This window comes from Plectrocnemia conspersa, unplaced genomic scaffold (genome assembly GCF_051122295.1).
Source record: "Plectrocnemia conspersa isolate PC_06_02 unplaced genomic scaffold, ASM5112229v1 ptg000011l, whole genome shotgun sequence".
In the NCBI taxonomy this organism is placed as follows: Eukaryota; Metazoa; Arthropoda; class Insecta; order Trichoptera; family Polycentropodidae; genus Plectrocnemia; species Plectrocnemia conspersa.
In genome coordinates this window covers 17251696-17276622 of record NW_028277175.1, presented here as the reverse complement: position 1 = coordinate 17276622, position 24927 = coordinate 17251696, and the positions used below count along the sequence as shown (strand labels likewise).

Genomic DNA, 24927 nt, shown 5'->3' with positions numbered 1-24927 from the left:
TCAAGCAATTTAAAAACAAATTGCAATTATAATTTACGCGTTTTAAAACTAATTCGTAATTTGTTTCTATTATTGTATCGCTTTTAATATAAATAAATACACGTAAACAAAACAAAAATATTTAATTATAATTAATAAAAATTGAGTTTATTCGAATGATTTTCAAACCTCCGGTAATGAATTCTTTTGTTTTTGATTGAAGGTTCTGACTGTCGACCAATAAAAAATCAGCATTTAAATATAAAACAAGATGGCCGGTAGCAACGTGACAGTTGTTTATACAAATAATTTTCAATCATTTTTCATGTGCTGTGTTCGATTTCACTGAATATAAATATTCGGATCGCAAATTAACTACGTAAGTACGTTTTAACTATAAAAATTAAATACATACACAGGGCAGCCGAGAGGGCACCAGGGCCATGGGAAAACAATGATTTCAGGCTTCATGACAAAAATGGTATTTTATATATTTTTTTACATCGTAATATAATTTCTTGAATAAATACTATTAGGTACGAGTAAACCCTTTCTGTGCTACTAATTAATATAAAAATTAGACATATTTTCTGAAATAATATTTTATGTGAAATATTTTAATTAGGCATTAAAAATATTTACTCATAATATTTATAACTGTGGTTTAGTTCAGATTCATTAATTGCAGTTGGTTTTTACTATTTTTATAAATATATTATTGCTATGATTTTTTCTAGAGTTGAGCATTTCAAGGAGAACGGGCCCTGGGAATTTGTCCATTTTTATACCCTCTCTTGGCCGGCATGTATATGCATAATATGTGCAAGGATTAGAAGAACACACTGATTAAACTATATAAACAATCATAAACCAATCTTCGTAATGAAAGCTTCAAATTTTGAGTTCCATCGACGGGCTCCGAGACCGAATTGTGAGTTTTTCCATTTGCAATAAATCAAAATTATCATTGCTTCTGAAAAATAATTAAAAATAGTATGAGTCACTAACAATAGTTAATAACATTACGAAACATTATATTCTTATATATATAATTGTTACAAGACGTTGAACGTGAATATATGATTTTTTCAGATTAACTTAATTTTTTTATTGTTATTAAAAAATATATCTATAATTTAATACTAAGTTTATTATTCCATTTTCAGTTGAGATTTGTAATTTAAATTAAGTTGTAATAATGTATTGAAAGATACAAAGGGAAAAATATTACTTAGCTTATGTGGAAATAAATAAATGGACTAAATATATAAAATCATTATTTGGAGACCATAGAGAAGCCATAACAAATAAGAACAAACTTGAAACAGGACCACACATATTACAGTCTGAGGTAAAATATGCTATAAATATTAAAAAAAAAACAGTAAGTCAATCGGACCTTATTCGATACCGGCAGGGTTTTTAAATAATCTGATAGAGAAAAACTCGTGATATCAGTATTTCCCATAATTAGTTATATAGTGTTTTTGTTTAATTCGTTTTAATATTTTTTTGACTTTATTTATTACGTATATTTATTATGACGTATTTAAATATTTCTAATAAATCGATAAATATATATTAAGAATTAAAATTAAGTAGTTCAAAGGACGCTTTTAACATAAAATAATTGAATATAATGAATTCGAGCGTTTGCTTTGTTCCAGACATACTATAAGAATCTCCAATAAATTTTTGATGTTTAATATTATCGAAGAAAGTGGGAAAAGGGTATACAATTTTCCAGTTAGAATTTATTGCTTAATAATAAGTGATCCGTATAATAATTTAAAAGCATAACTAAAACATCAACAATTGTAGGTGTATTATTTTTTATGGGACGGTTTGAATATGGTAATTGCTTATAACTTAAACATTAATATATCAACAAACATTTCGAGAGAGACAGTGCGGTCAAAACTAAAACTTTAATACACAAAGTGAGCAGCCTAACCCGTACAACCCTTTCCTCTATCCAAACACCCACTCAGCCAACCCGGTTGCAATTAATCGGCGTTGGCTGAAAACTTTTGTATTGCGATTATTCAGGTCGTCCTGGTGACGTTGGGCGCCAGTTTGGCTATAAATAAAATCCGTCATATTTCACTTTGCACTGTAATGTCGTAATACACGCGAATTAATTAATATTCTCCAGATTAATCTCGCTAAAAGCCCGCTTCACCTGCTCGCGTTCACAATACGCCTGCGAACCCTTTATCTCTGCTCATCCATCTCTTCGTCTCTTCGCTTGCCCTTTGTTCACTCTGCTCGCTTATACCTGTCAAATAGTATTCCTCGCAGCGAACTCTGATACTGAAGTCGTGTGTTAGGAAAAGGAGTCGTATGGTCCTGACACACTTCATGTCACAAAATCGCGTGACGCTATTATTTATGTGGATGCAAATTCAGAAGAATATTATAATAAAGTCTTGGTATATGTAAAAATCACACTAACCATTTAGTAATAACTTGTTGGGAACAAATATTTTTCCCGTTATATGAAAAATCACGAAAGTGACTACTATACACAAAAAGGAAAGCAAATCATTAACATGGTTTTCGTGTATATGTAGCAATGAATCTGCTCTGTTTTTACATTTTTGAAATGAAAAATCCCAATTGAGACAAACGAATAGGTGTCATCTATATTGATTTTTAAAAGGTTTTTGATAAAGTTTGTCATGCTTTAATTTTTTATAAAATAGGCAGGCTTTCTTTTCTCCACAAAATATTTTTTTGAATCACTTTTTTCAAATTGTCGTAAATATGTTTATTATAGGCTTTAAAATCTTCTTAATACAATACCCTATTAGGAATTCCTCAAGGTTCTAATCTTGGCCCATTATTGTTTCTTATGTTAATAATGATATTAATAAAGTTATTTGTAATTTCAAATTCTTACGCCGATGACCTTTAAATATTTCTTCAAATATATTCTTTTAAAGATTTTATGTGCGCGGTCATTCGCTAATAGATTACCATTCAGTATAAAAATGTCATTCTATGACATATTCTAGGGCAGAGGTGGCCAGCCTTTTGTAAACCATGCGCCAATTTTTTCACAGACAAGTTCAGATGCGCCATACAATTCAAGCACTTTTTTTATTTTCTTACGTTCACATTTGGGGTTGTAAAATAAAGATAGGAGTAGGAACTGCTTCGCTTATGGGAAGAAAAGGAATAACTCAATCACGGAATTCAATTTATTAATTTACGTCATTTTAAAAGCACACGTTTATTAGAGCACAAATCTACAATAGTAAGAAACAATCACATGGGCGAGAGGGTGATCGCTGTTCAAATTCTAATTCGTTTTTCGGGACCCTGTTTTGCTTTTTACTAATTTCATTTATTAAAAGGCTTGTTCACACCTGTATGCGCTTTCAAAGCGACATATATAACTTTTTGCATATTTTCTTAGCTCTGAGAAATGTTCACTAAGTAATGAATTTAATAATGTCAGACGCATTTTGATCTGGGAAAAGCTTATCAAATTTCATTTTTAAGAAGGAATTTGATTTTAAATCAATCAATTCCATTTGCATGTTACAAAGCATCTGCATTTTATTTTGTTCACTTACTGAAAATGGCTTTATAAATGAGAGCATACAGTTTTCTTCTTTAGGAAAATCACGAAACCACTTTCAAATGACTCTTGCATAATCTTGATTTTGTCAATATATTTGGTCAAATTGCTATTACCCGCAGCACGTTCATTTTAATCCTCATTTTGTAACTGGGAGATAAACATTTTTAATTTTAATTTAAATAAACTAATGCTATTTACTCAGCTAGAAAATAATGTATTCTTATCTTGTAGTTTTATATTTAGATCATGAAGATGGCTAGTAATGTCAACTAAAAATGCCAAATCAAATAGCCAGTATAATAAAGTTCTTTCATCAGGTAGTTCATTTTCCTTTACCAAAAAATTAGAAACGGCATTTTTCAATTTCCAAAATCTACTCAGAATCGAAGGATAAGTTCACCAAATTCCAAATCTAGCAATTCACAGTATTCTCTGAATTCTCGTCTGTTTAACCCTCTTGCTCTAATTTTATTCACACATTTCACAACCGGTAACATAACATGTTTTATATTTAAAGTTTTCCCACACAATGGCTCTTGGTGTATAATTCAGTGATATTTTAATACAGGACGTTATAAAAAGTTTTCAAGCAAAGTTGTAAATACAGAAACTCCATCAGTACAAACACTGATGAGCTTACTATAATCGAATTTTAGATTTTCTAGGCATAATTTTACTTTTTCAAATATGTCTGTTCCTCTTGTCTTACCATGCAATGACTTCAGACTAGCAAGTTCTTGAAATACATTAAAATTATCATTAATTCCTCTTATAAAAATGTTTAACTAGGCAACATCACATATGTCCATTGATTCATCCAAAGCTAGCGAAAAGAAAGTACAAGAATGAACAACATCTTCCAGTTGCTGATCTACATCCTTTCTTTCTAAAACTTTGGATAAATATTTGGAGACAATATTTAACAATTTCTTCTCCTTAAGAAAAAAGGCTTATTTTTTTTGCCAATGCTAAAGCAATTTTATATGATGCTTCTGTCATCGCCGTCTTCACAACCTACTTTAAGAAATATATTTTATCTTTTTTCTGATTTCTTCCTTTTTCTTAGTTACATATTCTTTTCGTAACTCAGACTCAAGAACAAGCTTCGTTTTTTCTTCTATATTAGTCTGATGCTGTGTTTGATAGTGTCTCTGAAGATCATGCCTTCTATTATGTGAAAGAGTACTTTCACAAACAATGCAAAACGGTTTTCCTGATGAATTTGCTATAAATAGCTATTCATTTTCCCACTTTTCATTGAAATCGCGCTTACTATCACTATCTTGGCTTCTTTTATTCATTTTCTTTTGCATTATAACAGATAACAGGAATTTATAAAAAACATAGAAAAGTATATAGCTCTAAAAAGTTGAAAAAGAACAAATAGATCCAATGTACGTACGTCATATTACACAGATTATCAACTATGTGGGATTTGAATTATATATATTGCTCTGCTTCGACAATTGTAATACATATTTATTCTTGAATCTGTCTTTTAATCACTCAATACAAAAACCACGCTAGTACACCTAACAGTCGCAAAAACTCCGCTTCAAACTCCACGCCACGGTGGCTCACTCAGAATTAACTGACAATCACGTTGTGTGTTGCTAGTGCGCAGTGCTTGTGAACGTTTGAGTGGGAACGCGCAATGACAACACCTATAGCAGCGGTTCTGAACTGGTGCACCGCGAAAAAAAATATGTAAAGCCGAAAAATCCGCATAAAGTTGGACATTACCGAAGGCTGAATGAATTGAATTAAGGGGACTTGAGTTAAATATGGAGTCAGTTATGACGCCTATTTCAAAAGCATAAGTGGCGCAAGAATGCAATGCGCCAATTGTGATCATTCAATGCGCCACGTTTGGCGCATGCGCCACGGGTTGGCCACCACTGTTCTAGGGTATCTTATTTCAAAAGTTATATATATATAAAAAAAACAGATTCCATTAGCATATATAAAACATATGGAAAAAAGTCTCAAAGATGATAGAATTTGTCTTGCTGTGTACCTCGTATAATCACTTAGTACAGAGTACCCTCAAATATATTTTTATGGTCTGTTTGCCAAATAATGCAACTGATTTATTTTTAATATAAATGGTTCAAAAAAGATTTTTCAGATACCTGCACATGAAGGAAAATGATATTATTCATTTTTATTTATCACAAAATTCCTGTAAGGTGTGTTGCCAAATATGTACATGTATAAACTTTAATGGTATTGTTTTTAGAATACTAATGATGTGTAATATTACCATTTTAATCATTTAATAAAATTGACAACATCAAAAAACGACTGATGCATATAAAGTAATCACAGATCAGCGTAAAAATTTATATATAAATAAGGATATTCCCAATAATATTGATTATTTAAATTTTAATGATTTTAATCCTTACGAAATAAAACATAGTTTTAACCCTTTCGTGCTCAGTGAAAATAAAGTTTAAGCATGAACATATTTGGCAACACTCATACCTTACAGGAATTTGTGACAAATAAAAATGTATAATATCATTTACTCTCATGTACAGATATCTGAAAAATCTTTTTTGGACCACTCAAAATTACCCTAAAAAGTTCAGTGGGAATAACGTTTCCCAATTTTATTCACTACTGCTATCTACCGTCATTATTAGGTATTCCAATAAAACATTGACCTATTTTATCAGTTGAACTTGTAACTATCAGTTGAGTTCTAAGTGACACGTGTTGGATTGTTTGGAGTGTCGTGCGTGAAATAAGTTGTATTTGTGGCAAAACTTTAAATTTATTTAGTCAATAAAGTTTTTGACGATTGATTTGACATTTTTTCACTGTTTGATATATACAGAGTTGGTAATTTGATTTTAATTTCAAGGTAAGTCATATTTTATAAGTGTGAAACGATCGTTCCACAATTTTCAAAATTTCAAAATTTGTTGAACGTAATGTATAAACGTTAAAAAACTATGAACCCAAACTATTATGTAAAGTGAAATGGTCACTACAGGCTAGCATAATTATTAGTAAAAATAATCTATATATATTCAGTCAAAGCAAAAATATTGTACAGTATTATATTAAAACCTATAATGTATCTAAATATGTGGATAAATTTCCACTATGGAATAATTTTAATGTAGTGTTTTCATTCTTAATTACTTTTCCACTTTATGTTATTATGTCATTTATGACTGAAATTATATAATTTTTATAAGCCGCTTTATATATTTATTTATATATTAAACGTGATTTTATGTTACGGAAAAGCACTTTGATTCAAGTAATTCTCTTTTGCGTGGAATTACCTCAAGAGTTTCTAGTCATCAATCAACTTCATGTAAAAACAAATACATTTTAGATTGCATATTAAAGAATATATGACATATGTGTAACTATATTTGCACTATTATATTATGATGTACAATTTAGTTTAAAGGGTTAAATATTATTATGCTATATATTGTAACAGATCTAAAAGATATGTGTTTAGAAACTTAACTAAATATATAGGAATTTTCGATTCAGAAAAATACCATAATATATGTTGCGTCGTTAAGGGTTGTCTTTATTATCGTTTTATTAGACAATTCCGGAGAAAAATTTGTGTAATAAATTTAAAAACGAAAAGTGAACTTACATTTCTAAGGCAATTTAAGCCCTTTATAAAAAGTCGCCATGCATAGAGTTGAAAAAAAGTAATATAACTCAGTGTGGGACGGGTAGTAGGTAAGTCATGATCGAACTTAAATGGCTTTCACTGTAAACTTGCCTGGAGGCTTTCGAAAAAGTTGTTCACAAACAGACGATCCCGAGAACCTTTTTACCGAAATGGCTTCTGTTGGATGTGTTGTAATTTTTACAAATACTTTTTTATACCATGCAATCAAGTGTGGGTGTAATAAAATGCAGAAATATAGAATTACTTTTCAAATGAAAAACATTTTCAAGTTTATTTTTTATTTAACTTAATACTACTTATTAGATATGTATATGTATATAGTAAATTTATGTGCTATTATTTTAATATTAATAAATATAAAAATAATATTTTACCAATATTAATATAAGTTTATTTGAATACCTACTGAAAAAATAATTCTATTGGAAGTAGATATAATATATAATATTATTCAAGTACGCATGTTGATTATTTGTATTTACAATAATATATATATTTTTGCTTTTAGAATACCATGGCCGAGCAATGAGGTTACTCAGGGGCTGGTGGGCCCTCTTCATGATCGGTGAGTTGAATTCGATAATAATAATTTCTTACGGGTTTATGTGTGTGCGAATTTCGGGGAAAATTGCCAAGACGGCGGCGAAGGTGTTTGTATTTGCTCATCACGGAAGAAAAGAACGGTGTTAGGGGGAAAGTGGAAATTTTGTGCCTTAAAGGGAAACGTAAACAACGGAGCAGATGTCTTTTTGCTCGAGAGGAGGAAAACCCACAACTTGGCAAGTTTTGCGCTGTACTGAATGTTGTTTACTTTTCCTGAAATTGACTACCTCGTACCCATGACACACACATATTTCTATTTATATAAAAAATATATATGTATAAATATATGGCTTCACTAGTATAAAATTTATTAACGTTTTAAATAATTATTAAATATATTCTTAAGTGAAATAGGAAGTAGGCTATTGAATTTCCACCCTATTTTTGGTATTGTATTATTTTGAGTATAGGATCGTGCGTTATCTCGCCGAAACTCGAAACTGCTGCTTTATTGGCTCTTAAAGATATAATCATAAAATTATTTTCATATAACCCCAACAAAGGCTAACGTTTCTCTTTTTATATTATTAAATACGTTTAACTTTTCGTATTATTTTTTATTAGAACTGATTATTTTTTATATATCGTTGGATTTTTTTTATAACTACGGGTCGTTTTTAACCTACAGTTTTTTAATGATTTACAATCATCTGTAATTATTAAATTATTCTTTAAAGTGTCCTATCGCCACATTATTATTATAAATAAAATTAATAATATACAAATTGAAAGAGATTGATTAGATAATAATTATTATTGATTATGGGATTTAAAATCCATTTTTAGTTCGCAGATGATCTATAATTACTATAAAAAGATGTATAATTTTAATGTTTTTAAAATTTTCCGTATATCACGATTATTTAATATAACCAATTAAAAGCCAGCTTTTATTATAACTTAAAATTGTCTGGAAGAATATAGTTAATATTTTTGCTATTTTATATAATATAACGCTAGACTCGTTTAAGTTAGGAAGAATTAACATATGACTATCAAAATTACCGTAATTTATACCGTATCTATAGTACGCAAATGCTAAGAGTTAATTAAGGTAATCTCACAGACTAATTTATATTTCATTAATTTTCCATTATTGCGAATTCGGTACCGCAAGATTATCATAATTAAAGCTCGCATTAATCTCAATTGTATTTATATGTATGTTATGTGTGTAATACTTACCCATCCCCATTACTTTTATTGATCGTTAATATGATGAAACCCTTAAAAATTTACGCACATGTTTGAAATTAATCTCGCTCCGAAAACTTTGGACGCCAGAGCTCAGAACACGAGGTTAATCGAACAGTATAACACTTTCGTCGTACATTGTGTGTCTGGAGCCACACGTTTGCGGAGATTCGTGGCCGTATATGGTATCAAGTCACCGGAGAATCCTACATGTAGGATGTGTTTGAACTAACCCGGTGCCAGGTTGCGTTTTGTAGGGGCGGTGCCGAGTTGCTCCCCCTGGCATCCAAGAATAACCCGCACACACCATCCAGAGGGAAATTTCCCGGCTTTCGTATTTTGCCAAATTTCATTTTAAGCTTCGATATTATGTGAGCTTGATCCACCCATACATAACTTACGAAAGTGTGTAGTATAATATATTTTTGCGAGTGAAAGAAAAAAGTCATTTTTTAGGCGCCCGCATTTAAGGAAAAAAAATACTATAATATTCATATATGTCTTTCTATATATTTTTTTATTGTAATAACATGACATTTTTATTTATACGTTAAGAGGGGACGTGTATACGAATATGAATATGAATGTTCATTAATGAGGCTTTTAGGAATATATATTGAGATTTGTTGTTTAATAAGGATTAGAGTATGAAGTAACATATTTTTGAGTAATTCATTAATATTTAGATTTAAGCTCTAATGATATGTGACGTAGTAATAAAATAAATAGTAATGGTACATATACTTATGTAAATTACACTGTACAAAATTTTGCATGTTTTTGCCACATTACACACTATTAGCTCATTACATTTCCTCTAAGGTCAAGTTACTTTTATATTTAATCGATTTATTATTTTTATATCACTTGCGCTTAAAAAAATCATTCAAAAATTGCTTTTATATACATTTTTATGAATAACTAAGCATTAAAAAAAGTTCGTTCGATTTGTTATATTAAAAATCAATCTAGATAAAAAGGATTTTTTATTTATTCATTTACATTAAATAGCTTTTTACCAACGAGGTTAAGGATTATAAATACTATTTTTTTATAAAACATTGTGTTTTAACAGAAATCTTTTATTTATTTCAAAATTGTCTATTTCTTATCGGTTCGAAAAAAACCTTATTCTTGATCCAACATTATTTTTTTTGTTAAGTACATATAATATATTATCTATACATTAAAGTAGCTTATTATTAAAAGATTTTTAATAACCATTATGTATAATTTTGATCAATTATAATTATTCATACGTGAGATTAGGAAAATCTAGACAAACATGTTCTGTGATTATTGATCGAAATTATAATTATATTATATATTAATAATCATTAATTCTTATTTCATAAACACAATACAAATTTAAAAACATTAAGGTTCATATTATATTCGAATCCAGATCTTTCAGGTCTATAGTCAGCGACTTATACCACCCGTCTATCGTGCTGGGTAATAATATAATATATATACAGTCTAGTCGCATAAAATAGATAAGATTGGAACATCTTATTTAGCCATATTGCTACTCATTACTTATGAAATTTATATTATAAGTAATGTATTGTTAAATAAAATGCATTTGTTACTTTAATATTTATAGCCTTAGCTATAATCTTATTTTCTATTTTCAAGAAATGCAAATGTCATTGACATCTTTGGACCACAGCCTTCTTAATTTAACCAATAAGTATCCATAATTTGCCAAAATTTTGCATTTAAAAAAATATATAAACGTATTAATAGCAGCAATTCAATCATCAAGTATATTATTATTATATAGGTTTTTATGTAGTACCTATGTTTGCATGTGGGACATGTATATTTATTAAATTTTTACTAACGTAAGCTTAATTTGCGTTAAACCAGATTTTATAAATGGGGCACCTGTATTATATTTTGCAAACCCATTCCTAAACATCACTCTTAAACTTTTGGTTTGAACCCCATTTATCATAAAACCTTTTATATGTGTGTGTTGTGTTTTACACTACTTTTTCTGCTTAGTGTTGTTAATCCGGCAGATGATCAAAACTGTTGAGAATCTTGATATAGAAGATGTTTCTCTATTCTTTGATATAAATTTAAACCTATTATGCAATCACAAATCAGCAATTACTCTAGATTAAAATGACCTTATAACATTATAAAAGAGAAATAATCACTAATTAAGAGACAGTAATACAAGGTGCTCCAATTAATGGACGCAGACATAGGTTATATTATATGGTATATAAAAATATACTAGATAAACAAATCGCATTTTGTAGTTCAATTTTTTGTAGTTTTATACATAATTATAATGTAGAACTCACAAATATGCTGTTCTACAGGTACTTATAAAATGTATTTTTAAGAATACGTACCTATTTGAATTTCAACAATATCATTTACGCTTTGAAGTCTAAAAGAGCTTTCATTTAATATTATGAAAAAATTATGTGAGTTTTAAAATCGATAACTGAAAAATGATACAGCTCCTTTCAATGCTTAAAGTATATATGTAATTAGGCGAGTATTAATATTATTGGAATCTCGGGATTCATCGCTTACTTTATTTCTATATTTCGGCTGTAATGCTCCAGCTATGGTCACGAATTTTCTTGTTTTTTTTTACTGTAGTCTTTAGATTTTCTTTCTGAAACCATTTGATTGAAGTGCGACTTTGTTCTCGATTGGCCAACACTCTAACTCTAGCTCTATTGAATAGTGAGTTTGTTACTGATTTAATTAAAACCACAAATTTTGCTTAAATATAATATTTTCGGAATTTTCCCAATATCAAAAAAAAAGTTACTCCACGCGGTCGAGATGAATCCATAAAAACGTTTTATGAAATATAAATAGGCGAAATGAATTTCGGTTGCGCAATTTTACTATGTAAGGGTGCAGCCGGGGTAGCTTTTATGATTTCCGTGTCAGTCATGTAGTAACCACTCCGGACTCGCCAAACAAGGGTCCCCGGGATTAGTCAATATTGTTCAAGGATTAGAGCTTCGAATGGAAGATTGCCTCTGTCGCCAATGCGGCTAAAATTCAAACAAACTCTCAAAACTGATGTAATCAAGTAGTAGGTACGCATTTTGATATGGCGTAAGTTTCGACTACGGCGAATTCGAACAACCTGGAACTTAGTCGATTAATCTTGGAGTTCATTAATCGTAACGGTCAAGGGTCTTTGCCTTCGCAGCAGATGTGTGGCGGTCGCAAATTCGACTTTGGCTTTGGAGCCTTGTGTGTTAAGAGCTAGCTGATGGTGGTCGTTAACTTTCGCTTAGTGTTTACAACTTGAATAAAGTAAATTAATATTGCACAATGGTTGCGAGCGCGTGTTGTGAATTTAATGAATGTGCGTGAGTAGATCTCGATGTTAGCTTAGGTATAATACATGTATGTCAATTTAAGTTTTATGTATTGAATTGTCGAAATAATTATTTTCTTAATTATCGTACTTTTAATACGCATTTATATAATATATATATTACACATTCAGGTGTTACTAACCTAATAAAAAAATTATTGTAATTTTAAACATACTAGCTGTCGGTACCTCACTATCGTGAGGTACCGATAGCTAGCGAGTGTGCGAATACCGGACCCTCAACTTTTTGGGTTTTAAATATAATTTTTGCTTCGTTCTGATTTTTTAAAATATTTTTTAAAATTTAATGGTTCAAATTGGACATTACTATTAAGGATTTTCAATAATAGACAAAATAGTTCAATCTATAAAAAAACTACTTAACATTTTCAATTCATTTGAAAATAGGTTTACAACTTGACTAAATATTTCCAGAAGAAAACATTTGATATTATTTATTAGATTTACAACGTTAGATTTGATCGTTATATCGAAACTTAGATATTTAATGATAAATCTAAATATTGTATATCATTTATGAATAGGTTTAAAAGTTGGCTAGATAATAATAAATTAAAAATTGTACTATGAAATTTCAATACAGCGAAGCTCACGGAACCAATGAATAAATTTTGGTGTACTGAAAATTCGTTATATTGAATGTAAGGAAGATGATATATTTTTATTTTATTTTTAATTACTATATTACTACAGCATCAAAATAACCTCTTATAAGGTTGACAGATCGTTTTTTGTCCTTGTTTAAGGAAAATGTATGAAGCACAATAAAATTTGTGAAAAAAATGTTTTATAAAAAAAGTTTGAGGGTCAACGAAACACCTGTAATGTCGCTTTTGAACACATCTGGCACACGCCAAGTCAATGATGAACTGAATTCTTAGAAATATTTTGTCAAGTTATAACGTCATTCTTAAATTCGGAGCAAAATATTTTGTTATACTGAGATTAGTCTTCATTACAATGAAAACATTTTGTATGAAAGTTTTTCGGGGACAAATTAAAGATTCGTTATACTGGGAATTTCGTTATTTCGGTATTCGTTACAAAAAAATATCATTGTATTATTTTTTAAAATAGGTTTGTAACTTTACTAAATATTAATAAAACAAAAAATAGCAAAATGTTTTCAACATAAAAAATAATATTAAAACGTAACATTTTGTATCATTTAAAAGTAGGTTTACAGTTTAATAAATAATAATAATAAATAGCATCGGTTACACATCCGCTCAAAAATATTACTGATATGAAAAAATATTTTGTTACACCTTACTAACGCAACAACACAATAGATCATATATAGTTAGTGCAATGTGAGTGATTATAAGTCATTGATTGTGTTTTAGCGTATTTTAGGTGTTTGAGTGTCAGTTTTAACGCTGCATAACACAATTTTATCATAAATTTAAATTTTCGTAACAAAAAAGTTTTTTGGTGACACCATAAGTTACTTTATAATTTAAAAAAAAAAATCTATGTTTTATGTGTAAATATAAAAGTCAGTTTTTATTTACATTTACTAATTAGAAAGAAACAATAAACTAAAAATATCAAGCATCTAATCTGTTACTTTAGACCAAAAGTGCGCTTTAAAAATATTAATAATTTTAAACCCTTTGTCTTTTTTGATTAAAAAATATTTTGATTTACATATTTTTTAAAGTAAATGTTTTTCTGCGCAGCATTATATATTTTAATAATTCATGAGTGTAAAAAGTTTTCACTATATTCAAAATTAATAATAACCTAAAGATATTTAAAATCTATAATAAATTATTAATATTTAAAATCCATAATAAAATAAAAAATATTTTTAATGTTCAAAAAAATATTTTGAATAAATCTTGAAATTTTATTCTGAAACTTTTAATTTAAATAATATTTAAATTAGTGTTATACATTTTTGTGTAGTTTACTTTCAAAGGCGTCAGTAAGAGGGATTTTTGCAATATTAGTTGGTTGGTAATGAAGAGTACTTATTTTGCAACTTTGCCCCTTTTTGTTGAAAATATTTTTTAAAGCAAAGTTTTAAAAATTCTCTAAAAACTAAAACTTTAAATTGCCAACGTTCGCCAAAATTTAGGTACATATTTTTTCTGTATAGAGAAGCTAATACATATCCACATTATTTATATTATATTTTAAATCTATAAACTAAAAAAATATTTTAAAAAACATTTTTTTTAGTATTTTATGATTTTTATACATATTTTAATATATGTTATACAATTTAAATCGTTAAAATCAATTTCGATCGGTAAAATAAATTTAGTTCGTTCTCAAGTGCGGGACTTCCCAAATTTGCTTACATCTGACAGCTGTCACATCTGGTAAGCGCTCGCTATGTCGCTGCACCCGCTGCGAATTATGTTGTAATCGCGGCACTTTCCTTTCAAAGTGACAATTGAAGATGATGCAAGTGATGCAGCATTTGAAATTATAGACAAAACTATAAATTGTGGGTGTGCCAGTAAGTGTTTGGTTATAAATGAATAATATAACACGGTTATTCTAACAATATTACTATTGACTTTCCAGGATCTAATATTAAAAGACAAACAGCTGTGATTTGGCAATTAAAGGTATACGTACCGAAGTTAATTAAACATACTACCATGCTAGTAATAATATAAAATATATGACATATTGTGACAATTTTGTAGAAGATGAAGAGATGCCAATCTACGTGTTTAATCCTCTACAGTACATCCATCAATTTTGTTCTTCGGTTGTCGTTTAAATTTAATTTATGGATTACATTAGTAGTAATAGTGTGTTCAATGTTTACTCTTGATAAGAGTCTTATTGTTTTTTAATTATTTTTCAGAAGCAATGATGGAACAATTTGATGACCTATATGGCTACAACATAGAATTGGTATATATAAACAAAGAGTTAATCTTCTCATGTTGAAGTCACTGTCAGCAAGTATTATCTTTTTATAAAGAACATACTACATAAGTTTGATGTAACTGAATATCTTAAATTTGGCTATTCAGAAAGAGGAATTATGGCACAGAACAAAAATTGTACATATTTTGCCACATCGGAATTAAAAATAACCCACTCTTAGATATTTTGGCTATCGATTATTCCAGGTATGCAATCACATATTTATAATCATTGTAAAATGTCGTTTATTAGATAACATCCAAGAAACTACACATTTATAAGCTGTCCGACAGCGCCGATTTGATCGACATTAACTTTCAATCCTCACATACTAAGGATATATTACACGTCCATGTTTAAAACATAACTGGTTAATTTAAAATTCTTAAAATCTAACGTATATATGTATTAAATCGGAAAGCAATGATGATGTTAATGTAATATAAAAGTAAAACTCACTTTTCGGCCTCGGAGCCCGGCGACGGGATTTCAAAATTTGAAGATTTCATTACAAAGATTGTTTTATGATCGTTTATCTAATTTAATCAATGTATTCTTCTTATCCTCAACACATTATGTATATATTTAATTTTCATAGTTATAACACACCTAGTTAATTTGCAATCCGATTATTTATAAAAGCAAAAACTCACTTTTAGGCCTCGGAGCCCGTCGCCGGGAATTCAAAATTTGAAAATTTCATTACGAAGATTATTTTATGATTGTTTATCTAGTTTAATCAATGTATTCTTTTAATCCTCAACGCATTATGTATATATTTCATTTTTATTCAGTCAAATGACGAATTAATGAAAATTATTGTCGCGTAGCAAAATTTTATTATTAAATAATAATTATTTAAAAGTGTTGTCACGGTACTATCTATTTGAATTTGAATGCTTATTTTTCATTGGTCGACGCTATTTGAATATTTGAATGCTTATTTTTGATTGGTCGAAACAACAGAACGCATTACCGGCGGCTAGAAAATCAATCGGAACAAATTCAATTTTAATTTTTATTATTATTTATTATTATAATTAAATATATTTCCTTTGTTTACGTGTATTGTTACACACCGTTAATACAAAGCGATACGATTTAAAGAGTAGATAATTGAACGGAGAATGTTTCGTTTAAAGTTATGCGCGTCCGGAAGCGACGACGGCTTAGAACAATTATATATAAGATTTTTCATACAAAAGTCGATGGTACTTTACAAACAAAAAATTATTGTTAATTTTTGCACGAGGCGATTACGTAATGTGTATTCTTTTTATAAATAAAATGTGCCAACGTGGCTATAAATGTTATTGGCCCAAAAAGATCCTGAAAAACAATTTCGAATGAATAGTAACAATTCGTTCGAAAGGGTTAAAGTTAACGTCGTGCGAATTTACATATCGACGTTATACACGCGCCGGGTTTCGAATGGGCTTCTGACCCTAAGGGAGAAGGTCATTATGTCTTATGTGCCACATTCACATTCTTGAGACGGCTCCGGGGGCCCTCCGGTGTATTTTGATTACTCAAGTTTACATAGACGGGCTTAAATTCATTTGAGTGTACGGCGTATAATTAAGAGTATGGGTTTAGTTGAACGCAGAAACGGCTCAATTGCTCGGAATGGGGTTGGCGCGGCGATTAATTTATACAATTATGTGTTTTTCGCGCTTCGACTGGATTCACCCGGAATACGTATGTATATGTATACAGCAGCAGTACCGTTGGGTGGATAAATTAGCAGTATTGGATGTACGCTAGGCAAGATCTATGCCAAAAACAATTCGTCTTGGGTTCAACGGTGGTGCGGGGTTGAATAATTAAACTGACACGGAATGGGCCGTTCTCGGATGTTGCTATGTTGCGGTAATGAAAATTTAATAATTTTATTGATTTGGGGCTTCTATGTTTTAATTATTCTTGTCGCTGTGATACTACGGTAACGAATCTATATTATGCTTCTCAAGGTTTGTCTCTGTGTGCAGTCTGCCTTAAAACAAACATTCATAGAAAATTAATTATACACTTGCACTTCCACTATATAAATATTTTTTTGCGTAACAGCTGATTTAAGTTATTAAGCAATAAAATATTAACTTCAAATATATTTATCCATTAAAACTAATTTGGATTTAAAATGTTAAAATATAAATCAACATAGCTACAAAAAATAGGTAGGAGCAAATTGGTCTTCATACAAACAACATTTTTTTTCGGTACACCTAATATAAAAAAAGTACATCTAATATAAAATTACGCTTTGTAAAATATTTTATTTTTTGTTTACTTTGGGGTACAAAGCTATTTAATTATTAGCGTTCTCTCCAGGGATATTTATCTTTTTTGTAATTAAATATAATTTTCTGGTAGATCAAGTTGAATGTGAGTAGAATATATTTTATATTTAAATACACATATTATATGGTTTTAAATATAAATTTATAATTAATTTAATATATGAACATTTATTTTTATTAAAAATATTTTATTCCTCTACTTTATTTTCTTATTAAGGTCTTCTTAAATAAGTAGAAATCGCGTCAACATCTATCAGTGCTCCTTGAGTTAAAAATAAACTAGAGATAATCGTCGTGTACAGAGTGCAGGGCCTCAAAAATACCCTTCTGATTGGAGCCATCCAGTTACAAATATGTTTTTGACAATTTGGGATATTGCGCATATTTTTTCATATATGAATAAAATGTCATATCTAGCTAATTTTTAAAATTACCAGATATTACAATCCTGGTAATTTTAAATCTAAAGGTTTTTGTTTCATACTAAATAATACAGAAAACGTCACACCCATAAAGTAAAAATTTTATCTTATGGTAAAGAGTGTGACGTACATTACACGTCGGGCTCGGACTGCTTAAGCGTGATTTAGTAACGCGTTTAAAAAAGTTTTCGAACACATGCATCGGACTTTCTGAATTATGGCCCACAATTTAAGCGCGGCACCTACCAGAATGAATTATAATAACTTCGCGAGAATAAGAACCAGCAGACAATGCACCCGCGGAAAAGAATAGGAAATCTCGCGAGACGATGTAGAGAAAGAGCTACGAGCTCTATTCCATCTATCTCGATGAATTCTGGCGCTAATAAAACTCGCGCCTCATATTTCACACCCCCACATCGAGAATTTTAGTAAGTCGATAATATTTTGCAGGAGTAAGAGAGAGAGAGAGAGAGAGAGAGAGAGAGATCCTGGCATGTCGCTGTGTTGTAATCTAATACCTCTCTTGACACATTTTCAACATTTCCCCGTTATTCATCTGCGCGTGCAGTATTTTTGGCTTTTATGGAATGCATTTTCATCACAAAGCTAGATATGGTACATAAATGGTCTATTGTGTATACACGATAAAGTTATACTTGAAATAAATAAGTCAACGTATATGTATGTATTTTAAAAATAAAAATATATTCTGAAATATTGCGAGTCTTATATAACTCCATAATTTGAATTAACATTGGTCATCTAATCAGGTCTATTATTTCTTAATATTTCAGCAAAAAAAGTCAAGCTAAGACACATAAAGAGCCAATCGGCATTTAGCGCTAGGTCACGTAAACGACTTTATGGAATTCGGATGCTTTTATAACGCCACTGACTCGTCGATTATCGCAATATGCTTACCCGTAAAATTATCGGAAATATACATGGGTTAATGTTATAATTAAAAATCATTTTAGAACACTATTTTATTTAATGAAACTGATTTCATTTACAACAATTTGAGTCAATATTTATTAATATAAATTATATTATAGTTGATAATTAAAATATAAACGAACGCGTAGAATAGTGAAACATTTATTAAGAATAGCTGTCGGTACCTCACTGTCGTGAGGTACCGAAGCTGGTACATAAGTATGTATTACATTATTAATTTATTTCAAATTGTTTTATGAGATATTATTAATTTCATAACTAAAATGTTAAATGTACGTTTAATTAATGGTCACTTTTTATCAGATGATAGTTTCATTTAGTCCCATTGCAAGCAAACCCTTGCCAAATAATAATTTAATCATTCTAAAGTCAATAATCTTAAAATTATTATTTTTTTTGACCAGTAAATGTTTAAGAAAATCAAGATTTTTGTTAATTGTAATCCATAAAGTCAGTCATAAAACTTATACTTTCAAAAGTTTTCGTAATTTTTCAGAAATTTCTGTTCCTTTTTGTATTACTCACTCTGAACGCAGTTGTAAAAGTAGCGGATTAAACCTGGTATTTTTCTTAAAATTTCAGTGCTTAAAAACCATTCAAAATATTCGTATAAATTTAAATTTCACCAAAAAATAATATTAAATTTAAAAAGCCATAAGTTTTTCACTTTTTAAATCGCTTCTAAGTGGAAACCGCGTAAAGGAAGAGCGCGCGGGAGTTTCAATCTTGGAAATTTAGTCGCAATGGATCGCTCTACGAGGGCTCAATGCGCGTTTGACGTAAGTTAACGGGTCGCTTCAAAAGATTCCCGTGTCGTCTAGACGAAATACCGTTATACGAAGTAGAATGCTTAATCTCTTTCTTCGTTGCATGCAACAACCCTCCCACTTCTCTCGGTTTTATATAATAAAATATATTATATAATAAAAATGAACTGCTAAATATTTCATATGTGTATATGAGAGGGTAACGTTAATTATGTTTAAATAAATATAAACCTCTAAAATATGGATTTTTATATGTATTAAAAATATTAAAAAAAACAACTACTCCAAGCTATTTTTCGTTCCAAACGTGGTTGATATTTTGATTAAATCAATATTGCATAGCAAGTCTTCGCATTGATTTACTTAAATAACTCAGTAGGAAAGCTTAAAAATAAATTTATCGTACCTAAATAAATTACCCTTTTTTTGTGGTTTTCATCAAGAAAAATCGCAATTTTCCCTTAAAGCTTGAAAGCCGTTTGAATCACTATAGGACGAGATAGCTAACGCACTTTATGAAAGTATATTAGTAATGTATGTTTAGCTCTAATATATTCATACAATTTTCCAAACAACCTAGCTTTAAAAGATAATTTTTAATGTATTTAATTATTTTTGTAAACATGTTTTAAGTTCCTCACATCAAAAGTTATTATTCTTTCAACTATATTATCAGCAAGTAGTGTCTGTTTTTTATATATGTATAAGATGTGTATACTTTGTTAAACATTATTTAAACTAAATCAGTAGCTGTTAGTTTTTTTAAAAACAAGTTTTTCTTCTTTTGTATGTGATTTTTACATTTTGCGATTCTATATGAAACTTGGTAAAATAGATACTAGCAATGCATTTCATACAGCTGAATCTATATGTTTGCACATTCGCGTTTGCTTATTAAACTTGTAAATTACTTGTGATTCATATTGATCAATTAGATAAATCATTTTTTCTTGCTTTAGGGTTCCTATTTTCTTTTTCTACTTTCACTATATTGTATCAGTATTTTTATTTTTAGTGGATTTTCTCTTGTAACTATGCAAAAATTATTAGTTCTATTGAAAATATTAAGAATAAATTTAAAATAAGGGATTGAACTACTCACCCCCCCTCCAGTTTGAAAGCCGCTGACATAAATTATGATATTATGCGAATTATATAACTACTACACCCATATCATATAAGAGACAATGCTACAACATTTAAGAGACAATGATTGAATTTCATGAAATAGATTCGTCGAGACAATGTTCGAGCGGTTCAGCAATATCAACAACATTTTGTTCTCTGATGAATCCCATTTTAATTTGAACGGGCATGTCAATAAGCAGAATTGCAGATTCTGGAGCGAGGTTGAATTCCAAACTCAAACATCAAAGGCATCTTTATTTTCTGTCATCAAAGGGCATTTTTTTAATTTCCTTCTTTCTTTGAAAACGCGCTTGGTAATTCTGTTACTGTTAATTCTTAAAAATATATCAAGAAGCAGAAAATTTTTTTCCAGTTGCAATTCCAGCAATTCTTAGGATACGATCAGAGGATGTAACAAGATGGAGCAACCTGCTATATATCCAATGTGACGGAAATGTTTCCAACAAACTGATATCGCGTAAAGGTGACATCCCATGATCCCCTCGCAGCCCAGATTTGACACCTCTTAATTTTTTTTATATTGTTATCTCAAAAGTTGCGTTTACTTGAATAAACCAGCAACAATAACCCAATTTAAGGCGAACATTTGTCAAGAGATAGCCGCGATTTGTGTCATAGTGTTTCAAAACCTAGATGCCAGATTTAAGGAATGCCAGAGGCAAAATGGTAGACATTTATACGACATTATTATGTTATTTTATTAAAATTAATATTCATTATCATACGACTTGTAATTTTTTTTATTGAATTTTTAAAAGTGCAAAAACACATTCCTTGTACAATATGAAAAATAAAAAAAAGTATGAAATATAGCCTTTTTTATGCATATATTTTTTATGCAGTATATATTTAATGCAAATTCTAAAAAATAAAATATTTGTTTAATTTTTAGAAGTTTAAATTTTATCTGTTTCTCTTTTTATTATTGTAAGATTAAATTTTTAATTGGCTGTCTTTTTATTATCATAGAGTTTGGATGACTGTTGCTCTATTTACTGATTAGTTCATGCATTGCTTAGTGTAAATAAATATGTTTTATTGACTGTCGACAATGCACCATGACATCAGAATTTAAAACGTCCAAATGTGCAGTGTTTCTTCCACTTAATACAACAATCATTATTTTGCCATATTTGCTAATTTAAAAAATATAGAAAAAAAGCATTAATAAATGTACTGTAATAAAAATTTGGATATCGTCGAAGAACTAGAAAACATTGCACGTATTATTCTAGAAAATCTTTAACTTTGCACTAAATTAGATCTTTTTTAATTTTTGATACACTTTTTTTGATAACGGGTTTTTTTTTGCAAAGTATATTTGAACTCACTGTTTTGGAAAATTATAGAACAAATCGCTAATTTTTTAATGTCGTGTATTTTTTGCGCAGTCCTTTGGTACGCATCTACCGCATAAAAAGTGTATAATAAAACTAAAAGAAAAATTAAAAAATATAGGGATACGCTTTGAGTGCCCCCGTTGCCATTGAATAAAAATAAGTTAAAATGTTTTTATTACCTTCCATCTTTAGAATTGCATGCTTTACCCTTAATTACAACCATCTTTTTATTGTTTTTAATATAATAGATTTCATAATAAAATGCGTTGCGAAGGTGCAACATTTATGATGCAATCGCGTCGAAATTGTGACATCAGTACGACTAGATAGATTTTATTTTAAAACGCCATGTAGAGCAGTGTAAATCGAGTTGGACAGCTTGAGTACTATTCGGATAGTTTGTGATTTATTTTAATTGAATCTAGTTTCGCTTCGATGGGACTTAAAATATTGCTTAGTAAACACATATCGAATCGCACGCGCTACATTTGACTTTACCAGTCTCAAGTTTATGCCGTCGTATATTTTACGGTCCCGCCAGCGTGCAACATATTCAAATTCAGACGATATTGTATGGCAGAACCGAGTTTGCTCATCTCTGGTTATTTCGGTACCAGAAAACATAGTGTAGAAAAAAAAACACTTGGGGATGAAGAGGCATGTAATTCAAAACCGTACACGAGGCATATCGATCGAAATAAATAAAAGCTTAGCAATACCTTAGAAATTGAGATTTTTACTTTAAGAGTGGCAGTTTAATTTTAGAATCAATGACGAACATTCAAGTGACGGAAGCATGTAATAGATTACAGTATTATCAATAGGGGCTGGTAAGGCGAAGATCGAACATAGTTAGTCTCTGTCCAGTATGATAATGCGTACATGATAACTTGTCGATAAACGTCTTTGAGCAAAGATTTTTAGTTTTACTAGTTTGAATGGTTCAAACGATTTAAAGATGAGCGTATTTATTTTAAAATAAAGTTAGAATCAGGCGTTTATATATCTTTAAAAATGCAGATCGTAAAATTGTGGTTGAGGATTACTAATAAAACACTGCCCTACAAATTATAATAAATTTTCTAATCAGAAATTCAAACACATTTTTACAAATCTTACATGTTTGTATATGTGTTACATGTTTATATGAAAGGTTTATAGGACGATGTAATTTTTTTTGTAAAAAATGAGAAATTGTTGGTTAAATTCGGTCGTTGAAAAATAAAATTATAATCATTGATCAGCAAATATATACAATTAAACTTCCCCAATATCAAAATATGATAAGACTAGTATTAATACGTCTGAAAAATATTTTTAGTATCACATCAAAATTCAGATGTAATAAAATTATGCATTTTTATCGCCGCAATTATGGTGAAACGACCGAATTAAACATTATGTCCTCTTTTACGATTGAAATCAAGACGACCCATCCTCTTTGAAGATGAAAGAAGAAGACTTTGCTCGGATTTTCCGCAGAGAATTAACACGGAGCGTGTGTAGCGTGTGTGACGTCATAACGTTTACGCAAATCACGTAGTTCAAAACGCCGTTTTTCAGAGGTACGTGATGTTATATTCTCGCGAAAAGTGCGCCGCGAATCGCGATAAATGTATGTGTGTATGTATGTGTATATTTTTTGAAAGCTAAGGATTTGGCGCATAGCGTGATATGCAAATGTTTTATCAATTTTTGTAAAGCAATAACTACTTTGATGCTGTTTATTTAATAATAGTGTGTAAATAATTTTAGCCAAAAAAAGCTAGATTTTTTCAAAGTATTATATTAAGAGGATGTGCCGCGACATTAGTATGTCAAAGCTCTGATATAAAATGATTTATTAACACTGGATTATTAAACAACATCTTAAATAAATATTTTGGTTTATTAATGCTCCGTTAGCAAAATTATTGCATTCTGGACTGACTTAGGTAATTTAACCTCTATAATTATTCGTAATATTAGAAAACTAAATAAAAAAGGTAGTAATATTGATAGGTATAAAAATATACATTAAAAAGCATTTCCTTAGATATTGGAGAAATTGTAATATATTTTTTGTGTCAAACGCAAATATCGTATTGTCCCTTTTATTTATCCTAAGATACATTGAATGTCAAATGCACAACTTAAAAATGTCTGTCACATGCTCTATTCACTTAAGCATTCTTTTATATTTTCTTATCTCGTTTATTACATAATGTAAACGTATAAAATTATTCAATTCAGAAAACCATATATTTTATGTACGTACAAGTATCTAAGATATATATTTTTATTTAATTATTTACTAAAATTTAAATAAACAAAATTTATATGTAAATATTATCAGAACCTCCCATACCCGTGTGATAAATATTGCTTTCTACTTGTAGCCATATTTTCGTCTAATTTATTCCAGTTAAACGTGTATTTTCTATGTAAATATTACGTTAGTTCTTCTCATAGTAGATTAGTTTTATCGTGCGCTTTAATTTATAAAATTATGTACGTTAAAACATCCTTTAATAAAATTAATATTAGACACACAAAGAATTCGTGCAAATAAACGTTTGTTTTGAGATGTAAATTTTATCGAACAAAAAGTGTATTTTTTTATCCGTCGATAAGTTTTCATTCACTGTGGTGAATACTGAATTTTATTTTTAACGATGGTTTTTCGTGCTGCTGC

The 24927-nt window shown here is 29.4% G+C and overlaps 1 protein-coding gene across 1 annotated transcript in view; it reads left to right on the top strand.

Moving 5' to 3' along the window:
- Dscam4 (Down syndrome cell adhesion molecule 4) overlaps positions 1 to 24927 on the top strand; it is a 234479-nt gene that overhangs the window by 18610 nt on the left and 190942 nt on the right. The window contains exon 2 of the mRNA XM_088198032.1: positions 7750 to 7806. Within this exon, the coding sequence (XP_088054158.1) occupies positions 7767 to 7806 (40 nt within the window). The 5' untranslated portion in view covers positions 7750 to 7766. The remainder of the gene's footprint in view (positions 1 to 7749; positions 7807 to 24927) is intronic.